Source organism: Lepus europaeus, chromosome 13 (assembly GCF_033115175.1).
Source record: "Lepus europaeus isolate LE1 chromosome 13, mLepTim1.pri, whole genome shotgun sequence".
NCBI lineage: Eukaryota > Metazoa > Chordata > Mammalia > Lagomorpha > Leporidae > Lepus > Lepus europaeus.
In genome coordinates, this window is record NC_084839.1 from 38,909,132 (window position 1) to 38,924,546 (window position 15,415).

The 15,415-nt window shown below is 45.9% G+C and overlaps 2 protein-coding genes across 3 annotated transcripts in view; one reads left to right on the top strand and one right to left on the bottom strand.

Annotated features, from left to right (window-relative positions):
* The window catches only part of KCNG3 (potassium voltage-gated channel modifier subfamily G member 3), a 57,448-nt gene that overhangs the window by 880 nt on the left and 41,153 nt on the right, over nt 1-15,415 (bottom strand). The gene's annotated exons all lie outside the window — the stretch shown is intronic.
* Nucleotides 9,630-10,666, top strand: LOC133773053 (ubiquitin-like-conjugating enzyme ATG3). Its single transcript, XM_062210191.1, is given in 2 exon segments — nt 9,630-9,777; nt 9,779-10,666. Coding segments are annotated over 2 exon segments (942 nt in total). The 5' UTR covers nt 9,630-9,675; the 3' UTR covers nt 10,619-10,666.

A 15,415-nucleotide genomic window follows, 5' to 3' on the forward strand; every position in this document is an offset into this window, starting at 1 on the left:
AATACCATTAAAATTACTGTTTTTTTACTTGTCACTACTGCTTAAAAAAACCTCTCTATGGGGCCGGTACTGTGGAGTAGCAGGTAAAGTTGGTGCCCGTAGTGCTGACATCCCATATAGGCACTACCAGTGCAAGTCCCAGCTGCTCTGCTTCCAATCCAGCTCTCTGGGAAAGCAGAAGATGGTCCAGGTCCTTGGACCCCTGCACTCATGTGGGAGACCAGAAAGAAGCTCCTGGCTTCAAATCAGCCCAGCACTCTGGTCGTTGCAGCCATCTGAGGAATGGACCAGCAGGTGGAAGATCTCTCTTTCTCTCTGCCTCTGCCTCTCTGTAACTCTGCCTTTCAAATAAGCAAGTAAATCTTTAAAAAAAAAAAAAAAAAAAAAAAAAAAAAAAAAACCAAAACCCTTATTGGGCACTCTAAAATGGACTTATACTCAGCCAGCCACAATGCAAAATTGTACTTCCTCTTTGGGGTCCGTGGGTTCTTGACTGTGATAGTCACCAGGCAGGTCAGAAAGATTTCTGTCAATGCCCATAGAGAGCACACCCTGGTTTTCTGATGACTTACTTCTGGATAAATAAGTGAATCCAGGATCCTTTCCTGAAAGCGACGCTCCCCTGTTTTTCCAGTAGGTTTGCATGGGAGCTTTTTGGGCACTGCCCAGATGCCCTCTTCAGGACAGTGCCCTGGCACCACCATCCTCATCACGAGGTTCCCCATGGAAAACAGACTGAGGACTCCCGAATGGAGCAAAACAGCTCTGGGACTTTCCCAGAGACCATGGCGACTTTTGTCGTTTATTTTTCATAATTATTTTTACACATTGTGTCTTTTTAAATATAAGACCACATTCTGCCCAGAGCAGTACTTACCAACCTTTCCACATCACTGCACACTTTGAAACTAATCGTATTTACATAGCATACTAGAGGCAAAGCTGAGGATTCCTGAAACAAAAGCCACCACCTGGGGGCTTGGATCATGGGGCCCGCATCCCACTCTCTCCAAGGTAGAGGAAATCAAACCTCAGCAAGGTGGAGTGACAAGTAACCGGGGACAACTGTAAATTTTAATTGTTATTTTTGTTACACCAGCACTCACTTTCTTGCCACTGATCTAGACCCAAACCTCAGAAGTGCGATTGATGGAAGAAATCGAAGTAGGCAGGATGGGAGCAGGGGAGCAACATTTTTAAAAAGAATGACTCAAAAGTGCATTCCACAGAACACAAGTTGCTCGGAAATGACCAAATACAATTAATCATGTCGATTACTGTAGAGCTTTCTAGAGTCATAAATATTAATTTTATTTATTTTTGGAATAGGCATTCACATTCATGTGGCTCTAATCCATAAAGGTTTAAAAAGAGAGAGAGTATAGATATCAGAGTGCCAATTAGCTGCTCTACTTTGGGTCAAGCTTCCTGCAAATGTACCTGGGCAGGCAGTAGATAATGGCCCAAGTACTTGGTTCCCTGCCACCCACATGGGAGACCTGGAAGAAGCTCTTGGCTACTGGTTCCTAGCTTCTGATTGGACCAGGTTGGAGTTCCAGGCTCCTGGCTTTGGCCTGGCCCAGCCCCGGCTGTTGTGTGCACTTGGAAAGTAAACCAGCAGATGAAGACCTCTTTTCCTCTGTCTCGCCTACTCTACCATTCAAACAAACAAATAAGTAGATTAAAGCGGGGGGGGGGGGGGAGGGGGCCACGGCGCTGTGGCGCAGTAGGTTAATCCTCCGCCTGAAGCGCCAGCGTCCCATAGAGATACTGGTTCTGATCTCGGCTGCTCCTCTTCCAATCCAGCTCTCTGCTATGGCCTGGGAAAGCAAAAGATGGCCCAAGTGCTTGGGCCCCTGTACCCACGTGGGAGACCCGGAAGAAGCTCCTGGCTTCTGGCTTTGGATTGGTGCAGCCCCAGGTGTTGCAGCCATTTGGGGAGTGAGCCAGTGGAAGGAAGATCTTTCTCTCCGTCTCTCCCTCTCACTGTCTATAACTCTACCTCTCAAATAAATAAATAAATAAATAAAATCTTAAAAAAAAAGTGACACAGCATTCCATTGATTGAACTGCATTTTATTTAACCATTCCACATGATGGACATTTAAAGTAATTTCTGGGGCTACTGCTGTGGCACGGAGGATTGAGCCACTGTCAGTGTGCCGGCATCCCATATGGGTGGCAGTTCAAGTCATGGCTGCTCCACTTCTGATCCAGCTCCCGGCTAATGCGCCTGGGAAAGCAGTGGAAGAAGGCCCAAGTCCTTGGGCCCCTGCACCCACATGGGAGACCCAGAAGAAGCTCTTAGCTCCTGTTTGCTGGCTTCTGATTGGCTCAGCTCTGTCTGTTGTGGTCTTTTGGAGAGTGAACTACTGGATGGGAGACCTCCCTATCTCTCTCTATCTCTGTAACTCTGCCTTTCAAATAAATAAATAAATCTTAAAAAATAAAAACAAGCCAAAAGTAGTTTCCATCCAATTTCTGGGTAACAAAAACAATGAATATTATTACTTTTGCATCATTTCACACATGAGCAAATATATCCACAGGATGAGTCCCAGACACGGAATTATATACCAAGTCAAAGGAAACAGATATCATGTAATTTTGCTAGGTCTTGCCAAGCTACTCCCATGGAGGGTACACTAGATGACCCTCCCCCAGCACCACCGAGCAGCATTTATTTTCCCACAGCCTCATCAATGAAGTTTAAATTGAGTTGGAGACCTCTGCAACTCTTATAGATGAAAAGCACTAATTTGTCGTGAAGAACGGTGAACATTTTTTTCCTGTGTAGCCTATGTCCTTTGCTCATGGGCCCTCAATCTCCTCGGATACAGTAAAATATCATTCAGTGTGTGCAGGGCCAGATCGGGTCTTTTGTGTTCTTGCGACTATTATTCTTTGAAACATCAGTTCTGGAAAATGCTCCAGAGTCTTCGCCTGTAGGCATGCTTGTAGTAGGGTTCAACAAACTGTAGCCTGTGGTTCACATCCTGCCCGCCACCTCACTGGTTTGTATGGCATGCAAATTAAAAATGGTTTTTTCACATTTTTTAATGGTTGGAAAAAAACAAAAGAAGAATTACAATTCTTTTGAAGTTTTTATTTATTTACTTATTTGAAAGGCAGAGTGATGGCAAGGGACAGTAGATGGGGGTTGTGTCAACCAGGCACTCCTCTCTTGTGGGCACTCTCGTGGCAGGTGGCAGGCATTCGACAGAGCGGGCCCTTCACAGCGTGGCCTCCTGTACCATCGTCTGTCCTGTAGTGACTTCAGTTCTCACCAGCTTTATCCATGTGAACTACCACAAAAAACCTTCATGTCTCTGGACAACTATGATGTAGGTTTGTTTTTCTTTTTCTGCATCTCCCTGGTCATCTTCACCAAATGTTTCATGTGTTACTCTTTATTTCTGGTCTCCTTGTAACGATACAGGATCATGTAACCAGTGCTGACCGGTGGGCAAGCAGCAAAATGCCAGTAACATTTCTGGGCAGAAGCAGAGAGCGGATGTGAATTATTTTTCCTGGCACAGCAACCTGGAAGGAACGAACCCTAAATGACTTGCACACTGGTGGAGCTCCCATGGGACCAAGTCTCCGAGAGCTTGTGCAGAGCACAGCAGAAACATTTTCCACCTTGACCTGGATCAGACGTGATCTGGGAGCGAGAAATAAATCTCTGTTGTGATAAGCTAGCGAGGATTCCAAGTTGGTTGCTATTAAAGCAGTTAAAGTAAAATATGCCAAGTTGCCATATTGACTATTTTGAACTGAAATCACCTGAGGAACTCTAACTGCAGGAAAGGCCGTTTGGCCTTTTCTTCTGCATGCAGGAGGCCATAAAGCTTGTTTTGGGAAGGACATCCTTCACACATCCAGGCCAGAAAACGACCTGATCACCAGACAGTGGTAACTGGGACTGCAATAATCTCAAAGAGCAAACTCTTTGGAGTAATCCCTACCTTCCCCTGGCTTTTCCATCCCTCCCTCCTGACCACATATCTCTTACATACATCAAAAATGTACCACCTGGGGGCCGGCGCTGTGGCATGGCAGGTAAAGCCACTGCCTGCAGTGCCGGCATCCCATACGGGCACCAGTTCAAATCCTGGCTGCTCCACTTCTGATCCAACTCTCTAATATGGCCTGGGAAAGCAGCGGAAGATGGCCCAAGTCCTTGGGCCCCTGCACCCGTGTGGGAGACCCGGAAGAAGCTCCTGGCTCCTGGCTCCGGATCAGCACAGCTCTGGCCATTGTGGTCAACTGGAGAAGGAACCAGCGGATGGAAGACCTCTGTCTCTTTCTCTGCCTCTCCTTCAATCTGTGTGTAACTCTTTCAAATAAAAATAAATAGATCTTTAAATTTTTTTTTCTCTCTCTCTCCCTCCCTCCCTCCCTACATCTGCCTCTGTAACTCTTTCAAGTAAATAAATAAATATTTTTAAAATGTTAAAATTAAAAAAGCATCATGCGGAGCTGGTGCTGTGGTGCAGTGGGTTAACGCCCTGGCCTGAAGCGCCGGCATCCCATATGGGCACCGGTTCAATACCCGGCTGCTCTATTTCCTGTCCAGCTCTCTGCTATGGCCTGGGAAAGCAGTAGAAGATGACCCAAGTCCTTGGGTCCCTGCACCCACGTGGGAGACCAGGAAGAAGCTTCTAGCTCCTGGCTTCGGATTCGCACAGCTCCAGCCATTGCAGCCATCCGGGGAGTGAACCATCGGATGGAAGACCTCTCTCTCTCTCTGCCTCTCCTTCTCTCTGTGTAACTCTTTCAAATAAATAAATAAATCTTTTAAAAAAAAGAAAAAGGAAAAAGGAAAAAAGTATTACATATAAAATTTAATTTAAAAAAAGCATCATGCTTGCTTTGGTCATTTCTACTAACTTAACTCTTTTGTGAAGATCCACATGTAAACTTAGTAAAATCTTAACACTTTTCTCATTAATCAGTTATTGTATTAATTGTGTTCTAAGGTTCAGCCAGAGTCCCCTCATAAAACTTAAGGTTGGGGTGGGGTTGAGCGGATCTCACTATTTCCTACACCATCCTAGTTAATAAACTGATAAAGTAGGTATTAGGATGTGCGCTGGAAAGAGACTGCAAGAACACACAATGGTTGGGGCTGGCGCCTCTGTCTGCAGTGCCATCATCCCATATGGGCACCAGTTCGAATGCCAGCTGTTCTACTTCCAATCCAGCTCCTTGCTAATGTGCCTGGGAGAAAAGCAGAAGATGGCCCAAGTTCTTGGGCCCCAGCACCCATGTGGGAGACCTGGAAGAAGCTCCTAGCTTCGGATCAGCCCAGCTCAGGTCGTGGCAGCAATTTGGGGAGTAAACCAGCTAATGGAAAATTTTCTCTATCTTCCTTTAAATAAGAACATATAGTGGGACAGTGGGAATCTCTAATCCAAAAATTTTCTGAAATCAGAAAAATTTTGAGCCCAAAATGATGTCACAAGTGGAAAATCCCACACCTGACCTCATTGTGATGAAAGGCCATCAAAGTGCAGGCAACTAAAAAGCACTGTTTAAAATTACCTTCAAGCTGTGTGTACAAGACATATATGAAATAAATTTCATGTTTGGATTTGGGTCTCACCTCTAAGCAAAGGTATCTCATGTGACACAGGCATATGGTGCAGTGGAACACCTGCTTCCCATGTCAGAACCCCTGTGTCCAAATCTTGGTTCTGCTCCCAACTCCTGCTAACAAGTATCCTGGGAGGCAGTGGTGATGGTTCACCACTATGGAGACTGGGATTGAGCTCCAGGCTCCTGGCTTTGACCTGAACTAGCCCTAGCTATTGGAGGCATTTGGGAGTGATTCAACAGATGGAACATCAGTCTGTCTGCTTTTCAAATAAATAAAAGAAATATACATATATATTTTAAAGCTATCCTGAGACTTGCACTATGGCACAGCAGGTTAAGATGCCACTTGTGATACTTGCATCCCACATCAAAGTGCCATTTTGAGTCCAAGCTGTTCTGGTTCCAATCCAGCTCCATGCAAAGACACCTGGGAAAGTAGCAAATGATGACCCTGGTTCTTGGGCCCATGGCACCCATGTGGGAGACCAGGATAAAGTTTTTGACTCCTGACTTCGGCATGGCCACATAGAGAGTGAACCAGCAAGATGGAGGCCCTCCCAGCCCCTGTCTCTCCATCTGTCAATCTGCCTTTCAAATAACTGAATAAATCTCTTCGAAAGAAATATCTCATTGGGTATATGCAAATATTCCAAAATCTAAAAAAACTCAGAAATCTGAAACAGTTCTTCTAGTCTGAAGCATTTCAGAGAAGGGATACTCAGCCTGGAATAAACACAGTTCTCTTAGGTTGACCCGCAGGTAAAACGCACTGGTTCTCCAGCTGATGCAAGCTCACTGGGCTGCTTGTCAAATGCCCCATGCTCATTCTGCTCTTTGGGCCAAACCTCCTCCACCAAGGGCAGAGCCACATGGGTCTTCCAAGGGCCCTCTCGGCTCTAAAATCCTAAAATTCTATTAATTTCAGAAGAGGAAAAAATTGTAATTGTGCCCAGAATATCAGAACATGTTCTATCTAATTATTTCCACCAGCAGCCAAAATCGTTCAGATCAGGAAAGAGGAAATTCAAATGATGTGGAATAATCTCTCAAGGAGGGAACTTCCAAGAGGCAAACTCACTCGCCCGTAATGAGGTCCACGGGGTTCTTCCAACTCACCCCCCAAGTCAGAGGCGGTTTCTCCAGCACTCCTTGCTGAAGCCATGAATCAGTGAGAAACCCCAGGCATCACTTTCACCCAGGATTATGCCAATGCAATCTCGAACCACAAACACCTCCAGGCTTGCCAAGATCCCCCACGTCTCCAGATGGCACCCTTGCCAATGCCACCACTGACAACTGCAGGAGAACTGGTACTGTTTACCAAGCACTACTGCACACAGCTAGGTACTCCCACAGGCCTCTTCTATAAAACACAAACAGAAAAAAGAACTAAAGAAGATACTGGGGGACACCATGCTTCCCTGAAGCCCAAAGTGGCTTTTTCATTTTTTTGAGGAAGAATATATACAAGTTTGTGATTGTGTGGCTACTAATGATGGACATCACTTAGTGGCAGGTGCTTGGCACAGCAATTAAGGGGCCAGTGCTGTGGTGTAGCTGGTAAAGCTGCCACCTACAGTGTCAGCATCCCATATGGGCACCAGTTCAAGTCCTAGCTGCTCCACATCCCATCCAACTCCTTGCTAATGTGCCTGGGAAAGCAGCAGAGGGTGATTGAAGTGCTTGGGCCCCTGCACCCATGTGGGAGACCCAGAAGAAGCTCCTGGCTCCTGGCTTTGGGTAGGCACAGCCCCAACCATGTGGCCATTTGGGAAGTGAGCCAGCGGATGGAAGATATCTCTGTCTCTCCCTCTCTTTCTCTGATTTATTTATTTTGAATGGTAGCATTACAATCTTTAAAAAAAAAAAAAAAAAGACACTGCTGGAGATAACCACATCAAGTCCAAGTTCCACTTCTGAGCCAGCTTCCTCCTGATGCACATCCTGGGAGGCAGCAGGTGATGACTCAAGTAGTGGGTCCCTGCCACACAAGTGGGAGACCTAGGATGAGCTCCTGGCTCCTGTCTTCAGGCTGACCCAACTCTGAACCTCACTGGCATTTGGGGGATCATTAGCACATGTGCTGCCAAAGCGAGCATTAGATGAGAGCTCTTTGGGTGTATGTGTCTTTCAAATAATGGAAAATACACAAAAATTAAGTACTTAGCACTTATTGGGGACTTTCAGTTGGGCACTATGCTAATAACTTCAAAGCTATCATCTCATTTAATCCTTTTCAACAATTCTTTGAAGTGTATTTCCTCTAACAGCTCTACTTTCCAAGTGACAAAACGGACTGTAGGCTGGGCCAGCGCTGTGGCATAGTGGGTAAAGTCACTGCCAGTATTGCTGGCATCCCATATGGGCACCAGTTCGAGTCTCGGCTGCTCCTCTTCTGATCTCTACTATGGCCTGGGAAAGCAGAAGATGGCCCAAATCCTTGGGCCCCTGCACCCGTGTGGGAGACCCAGAAGAAGCTCCTGGCTCCTCGCTTCGGATCAGCATAACTCCAGCTGTTGTGGCCAATTGGGAAATGAACCATCAGATGGAAGACCCCTCTCTCTCTCGGCCTCTCCTCTCTGTGTAACTCTGACTTTCAAAGAAATGAATAAATCTTAAAAAAAAAAAAAAAACTAAAGGTGAAACATCTTTTTCATACGAATCAGAAATTGCAGTGCACATATTAGGGCACCCAGGTCTACAGGGTTTTAAAGCTATATAGTGTATTTGAAAACACCATGTCCACCGTTAATACTAAATGGTATATGTCAATCTCTTGGTTCTCCATGGTTTATATTACCTTACAGTATTTTTCAGAATGCCAGTTTGATCCATTAGTGGATCAAAATTGAAGAATCTTTTTTTGAAACAATAGGAAATACAAGACTGTACCAGAGGTGGGGTAAAGCCGCTGCCACCAAAGCTGGCATCCCAAATGGGTGCCGGTTACCAGATGCTCCACTTCCAATCTAGCTGTCTGCTGGTGCACTTGGGAAAGCATCAGAGGATGCTCCAAGTGCTTGGGCCCCTGAACCCACGTGGGAGACAGGAAGGAAGCTCCCGGCTTCAGCTTGGCCTGACTTCAGCTCGGCCTGGTCAGTCATTTAAGGAGTGAACCAGCAGAAGGAAATCCTCTCCCCAACCCCCAACTCTGCCTTTCAAATTAATATTTTTAAAAAGTATATCAAATAATTGTTTTATATCTATTTCAGGTATACAATTTTTAATAATTTATTTTTTATGTTTATTTGAAAAGCAAAAAGATAGAGACAAAAAGAGACAGACCTTCCATCCATTGGTTCACTCCCCAAATGACTGCAACAGCCAAGACTGGACCAGGCCAAAGCCAGGAACGTGGAACTCAATCTGGGTCTTCTACATGCATGGCAAGAGCTACCCCTGCCAACTCCCAGGGTGAGCATTAGCAGTAAGGTGGAATGGTGACAGAGCTGGGCTCAAACCAAGTACAACACAGGATGGGATGCAAGTGTCCCAAGCAGCATTTTTTTAAAGATTTATTTATTTATTTATTTGAAAGGCAGAAATACGGAGAGAAGGGGAGAGACAGAGAGATTATCTTCTATCCACTGGTTCACTTCCCAAATAGCCACATGGCTGAGGCTGGGCCAGGCCCAAGCCAGGAGTTTCATCCAGGTCTCCCACATGGGTGTCAGGGGCCTGAGCACTTGGGCCATCTTCTACTGCTTTCCCAGGCTCATTAGCATGGAGCTGGATCAGAAGTGGAGCAACCGGGACTTGAACTGGCGTCCATATGGGATGCCGGCACTGCAGGCAGATGCTTAGCCTATTATGCCACAGTGCTGGCCCCACCCCAAGTGGCATCCTAATTGCTATGCTAAGTGCCTGCTTCAGTTATATAAAACTGTGTTCTAGTTATCACCTGGTTATTTGAATGTCCTCCTCTACAACTCATGTTGAAATTTAATTGCCACTCGGGTGGCCCGGGCCGAGTGCCTGTGTGAGTCAGTGGCAGTGGGGACGTTCGACTGCCCAGCTGCTGCCGGGCCTGCCCTCTCCACGCCGTCGCGGGCCGGCCGCTGCTCTGGCCCCAGGATGCAGAATGTGATTAACACAGTGAAGGGAAAGGCCCTGGAAGTAGCTGAGTACATGACGCCAGTCCTCAAGGAATCGAAGTTTACAGAAACAGTTGTCGTTAACACCAGAAGAGTTTGTGGCAGCTGGAGATCATTTAGTCCACCACTGTCCCACATGGCAATGGGCTACAGGGGAATTGAAAGTGAAGGCATACCTACCAACAGGCAAACAATTTTTGGTAACCAAAAATGTGCCATGCTATAAACGGTGCAAACAGATGGAATATTCAGGTGAACTGGAAGCTATCATAGAAGATGATGATGGTGATGGAGGATGGGTAGATACATATCACAACACAGGTATTACAGGAATAACGGAAGCAGTTAAGGAAATTACACTGGAAAGCAAGGACGGTATAAAATTCCAGGATTGTTCAGCACTATGTGAAGAGGAAGAAGAGGAAGATGAAGGGGAAGTTGCTGATACGGAAGAATATGAAGAGAGTGGATTGTTGGAAACAGATGAGGCTATTCTAGACACAAGAAAACTAGTAGAAGCTTGTAAAGCCAAAGCTGATGCTGGAGGTGAAGATGCTATTTTGCAAACCAGAACTTATGACCTTTACATCACTTATGATAAATATTATCAGACACCCCAGCTATGGCTGTTTGGCTATGATGAGCTACGGCAGCCTTTAACAGTTGAACACATGTATGAAGATATTAGTCAAGATCATGTGAAGAAAACAGTGACTATTGAAAATCACCCTCATCTCCCACCACCTCCTGTGTGTTCAGTTCATCCATGCAGGCATGCTGAGGTGATGAAGAAAATGATTGAGACTGTTGCAGAAGGCGGAGGAGAACTTGGTGTTCATATGTGTCTTCTAATTTTTCTGAAATTTGTACAAGCTGTTATTCCAACAATAGAATATGACTACACAAGACACTTCACCATGTAATGAAGAGAGCACAGAATTTATCCTAATTTTTGATTCTGATTTTTAAGGGATTAACCCATAGATGTGACCACTGACCATATTCACTAATATGTACAATTTCTCTAATAAAGGGACTTATATGTTTATGCATTAAATAAAAATGTTCCACTACCAGCCTTATTTGTTTAATAAAAGAATATGAAGAGAAAAAAAATTTAATTGCCATTGTAACAGTAATAAGAGATAGGACCTTTAAGGGGTGACTGAGTTATTAGGGCTCTGCCCTCACAAATGGACTGATGCTGTTTTGGGGGGAGTGAGCTCCTGGCCAAAGGACGAGTTTGGCCACAGTTTCTCTCTGTCCTGCTTGCCCTTCTGTGCTGATGTGATGCGGCACACAGGCCCTTGTCAGTCAGATGCCAGCACCATACACCTGGACTTCCCAGCCTCCAGAACCCTGAGCCAAATAAACTTGTATTGTTTAAGATGACCCAGTCTGCGGTATTCTGCCTCAGCAGCAGAAAACAGGCTAAGACGGCAGCGACGTAAAAAGTCTTCTTTTCTGGCCGGCGCCGTGGCTCACTAGGCTAATCCTCCACCTAGCGGCGCCGGCACACCAGGTTCTAGTCCCGGTCGGGGCACCGATCCTGTCCCAGTTGCCCCTCTTCCAGGCCAGCTCTCTGCTGTGGCCAGGGAGTGCAGTGGAGGATGGCCCAAGTGCTTGGGCCCTGCACACCATGGGAGACCAGGAGAAGCACCTGGCTCCTGCTATCGGTTCAGCGTGGTGCGCTGGCCGCAGCGCGCCTACCACGGCGGCCACTGGAGGGTGAACCAACGGCAAAAAGGAAGACCTTTCTCTCTGTCTCTCTCTCTCTCTCACTGTCCACTCTGCCTGTCAAAAAATAAAAAAAAATTTAAAAAAGTCTTCTTTTCTGTTGGTTCTGGAGGACCTCAACAATCACTTGCAATCATCAGTCATGCCTGGCTGCTGGCTGATCCCTCACAACACAGGGCATTTCTGGGGACGATTCGGAGGTTTACAAACAGGCTAGGAGGGGGAGCAAATGCTTTCAGTGCTACCCAGGACTTGCCTCCATGCTCTCTGACCTCCCAAAAAAGACTAGGATAGGACACAGAGGGTCATCAACCATACTGTGCAGTCAAGATTGGGGCCAACTGTGTGCTCTTTTTTCATCTATGTCCCCTCACATTTTATTATGAAAGTTTTCAAACGTGGGGCAGGTTCATTAATACATAAACATACTTTTTACCTAATCATGCCTTTGTTCATCCATTAATCTATTTTACGTATTTCAAAACAAATTGCAGGTATCAGTTCACTTCTAAAACTTCAGAGAACATATCACTAACAAGAGTTTACTATCTGCTTAGCTTTTTTTTTTTTTTTTTGGTTAAGATTTCTTTATTTACTTGAAAGGCAGAGAGAAAGGAAGGGGTTGGGGGAAGACGGCCAGAAAGTTTCTATCCTCTGGTTCATTCCCCAAATGGCCACAATGGCCTGGACTGGGTCAAAAGCTGAAGCATGGGTATAGGAGCCTGAGCATTTAGGCCATCTTCTGCTGCTTTCCCAGGTACATTATTAGCAGGGGGCTGCACCAGATGTGGAGCAGTCAGGACACAAACCAGCACTCATAGGATGTCAGCATTGTAGGCGATGGCTTAACCTGCTGCAACAGAACGCCAGCCCCTAGTTTTTTCTTTCTTTTTTTTTTCTTTCTTTTTTATTTTTTCTTTTTTTGACAGGTAGAGTGGACAGTGAGAGAGAGAGAGAGACAGAGACAGAAAGGTCTTCCTTTGCCGTTGGTTCACCCTCCAATGGCTGCTGCAGCCGGCGCATCGCACTGATCTGAAGACAGGAGCCAGGTGCTTCTCCTGGTCTCCCATGAGGCTGCAGGGCCCAAGCACTTGGGCCACCCTCCACTGCCTTCCCGGGCCATAGCAGAGAGCTGGCCTGGAAGAGGGGCAACCGGGACAGAATCCGGCACCCCGACTGGGACTAGAACCCGGTGTGCCAGCGCCACAGGCGGAGGATCAGCTTATTGAGCCACAGTGCCGGCCCCTAGTTTTTTCTTGATATAAACTTTATATATGATGAAATGCACAGACCTCACATGTACATTCACAGAGTTTTGGCAAATGCATAACCTCTATGATCAAAGGATTATTAAGATATACAGCATTCGCATCACCCCAGAGTGTTCCCTAGCAAATTCATTTTATAGCTCCTGCTCTCACTTCACAAACCCTTAACAAACTTAATAAATGCTCAGTGTTGGTCCAGGACAATGTGAACTGACTTTGCTAGGCCTGGGGTGAACACTCCACAGCTATGTGGGATTGTAAAACAGTACATTCGCTTTGCAAAACAGTATGGATGCTCAGACTGCTCAGTCACACTGCCCACAGGTTCAATGAGGGAGGAATAAAAGGTAAGACCAGGCCATTAATTAATCAATTGACTTATACTCTGCCTTACCTCAAAAAAATTTGAGGTAATTTTTCCTGTCATTAACACTAAGCAGAACCTGAATAAAATTCAATACTATAGGGATGACTAAGAAAATTATATTAAAAACAGATGATAGCTGAATATTTTCACTGGGTAGCTGACTTTAAAAAGCTAAATGACATGGGCTGGTGCTGTGGCATAGTGGGTAATGTTGCCGCCTGCAATGCCAGCATCCTATATAGGTGCCAGTTCAAGTCCTGGCTGCTCCACTTCCTATCTAGCTCTCTGCTGTGGCCTGGGAAAGCAGAAGATGGCCCAAGTCCTTGGGCCCCTGCACCCAACATGGGAGACCCAGAAGAAACTTCTGGCTCCAGGCTTTGGATCAGCACAACTCCAGCCGTTGTGGCCAATTGGGGAGTGAACCAGTGGATGGAAGATCTTGCTCTCTCTGTCTCTCCTCTCTCTGTGTAACTCTTTCAAGTAAAATAAATAAATCTTTAAATTAAAAAAAAAAAAAAAGCTAAATGACTTGGAGCAGGATTGTGGCACAGTGGGTTAAGTCGCCTCTTGGGACTCCGACATCCCATGTGTCTGGCTCAAGTTCAAGTCCCATGTCCTCTATGTTTCTGATCCAGCTTCCTGCAAGCCAGCAGATGATGGCGGGAGACCTGGATGGAGTTCCTGGCTCCTGACATCAGCCTGGCCTGACTTTGCCCTAATTATTGCAGACATTTGGGGAGCACACTAATGGACAGCAGCTCTCTCTGTCTCTTCTTCTTCGTGACTCTGCCTCTAAAAAAAAAAAAAAAAGTACTCAATGGCTTACAAAAATGTACAATAGAAAACATCTGAAATTATTATCTACATGCTGTATTTATTATACACACACATATATGTATATGTAATTATAATATATTCACAAGTATAACATCACAATTTAGGGAAACTGTATAAATCCAAACCCCAATAAATTTGTTCCTTATTTAATTATTTTTTCTTATTCAATTATCTTTAAACTGAAATAGGATTTTAAGACTCAACTTTGGGGCCAGTGCTGTGGCATAACGGGTAGGGCCACTGCCTGCAGTGCCAGCATCCCATGAGGGTGTTGGTTCAAGTCCCAGCTGCTCCACTTCCAATCCGTCTCTCTGCTATGGCCTGGGAAAGCAAGATGGCCCAAGCCCCTGGGCCCCTGTACCCACATGGGAAGACCAGGATGAAGCTCCTGGCTCCTGGCTTTGGATTGGCACAGCTCCTGCCATTGTGGCCAACTGGGGAGAGGACCAGCAATGGAAGACCCCCCTCCCTGTGTAACTCTTTCAAATAAATAAAATAAATCTTTTTTTAAAAAAAGATTCAACTTTATAGTTCTGGAAAACAAAATTTAAGTTCTTTGAAAATATATACAGTGTAAAAGACAACACATTGAGATAATTTTTTTTATCTAAAATGAAACCAATTATCTCTTCATGTGCATGTGAGACTACAAAGCATAAGGAAGAAGACAGCAGGATATCATAGCATGCATCCCTTATCTATTGGTGACCTGCTGTGGAACTTTGGATAATCTGTATTGCTGAATTTCCCTAAGTGGTAGTAATGTTAGAACCTACTGGGGCCGGCGCTGTGGCTCATCATGCTAACCTACCGCCGGTAACACTGGCATTCCACATGTGCACCATGTAGCAACAGCCCAAGACCCAGCTGCTCCACTTCCAATCCAGTGCCCTGCTAATGAGCCTGGGAAAGCAGCAAAGGATGGCCCAAGTGCTTGGGCCTCTACATCCATGTGGGGGACCCAGATGGAGTTCCAAGCTCTTGGTTTCAGCCTGGCCCAGCCCTAACCATTGCAGCCACTGCAGCTGGGGAGTAAACCAGCAAATGGAAGTGCTCTCGTGTGCGCTCACGTTCTCTCTCTCTCCTCCCCTCCCTCCCTGTGTAATTTTACCTTTCAAATACATAATCTCAAAAATAAAAATTAGAACCTACTGCTCAAGTTGTCATAAGGATGAAATGAAACGTGTAAAGCGCTGAGAACACAGCCTGACAACTAGTATGTGCTCAGTAAACTGTGATGATGATCACTACAAACCACTCCTCCCCTCAAGATCTTCCCTTCACACTCAGATCCACTCAGTGTTCCCTGATGGCAACGAGAAGGTGCCACGGCTTGAAGGTTTGTCCCCTTCAAAACTCACATTGAAATGTACTGCTTGGCCGGTGCCATGGCTCAACAGGCTAATCCTCTGCCTTGCGGCGCCGGCACACCGGGTTCTAGTCCCGGTCGGGGTGCCGGGTTCTGTCCTGGTTGCCCCTCTTCCAGGACAGCTCTCTGCTGTGGCCCGGGA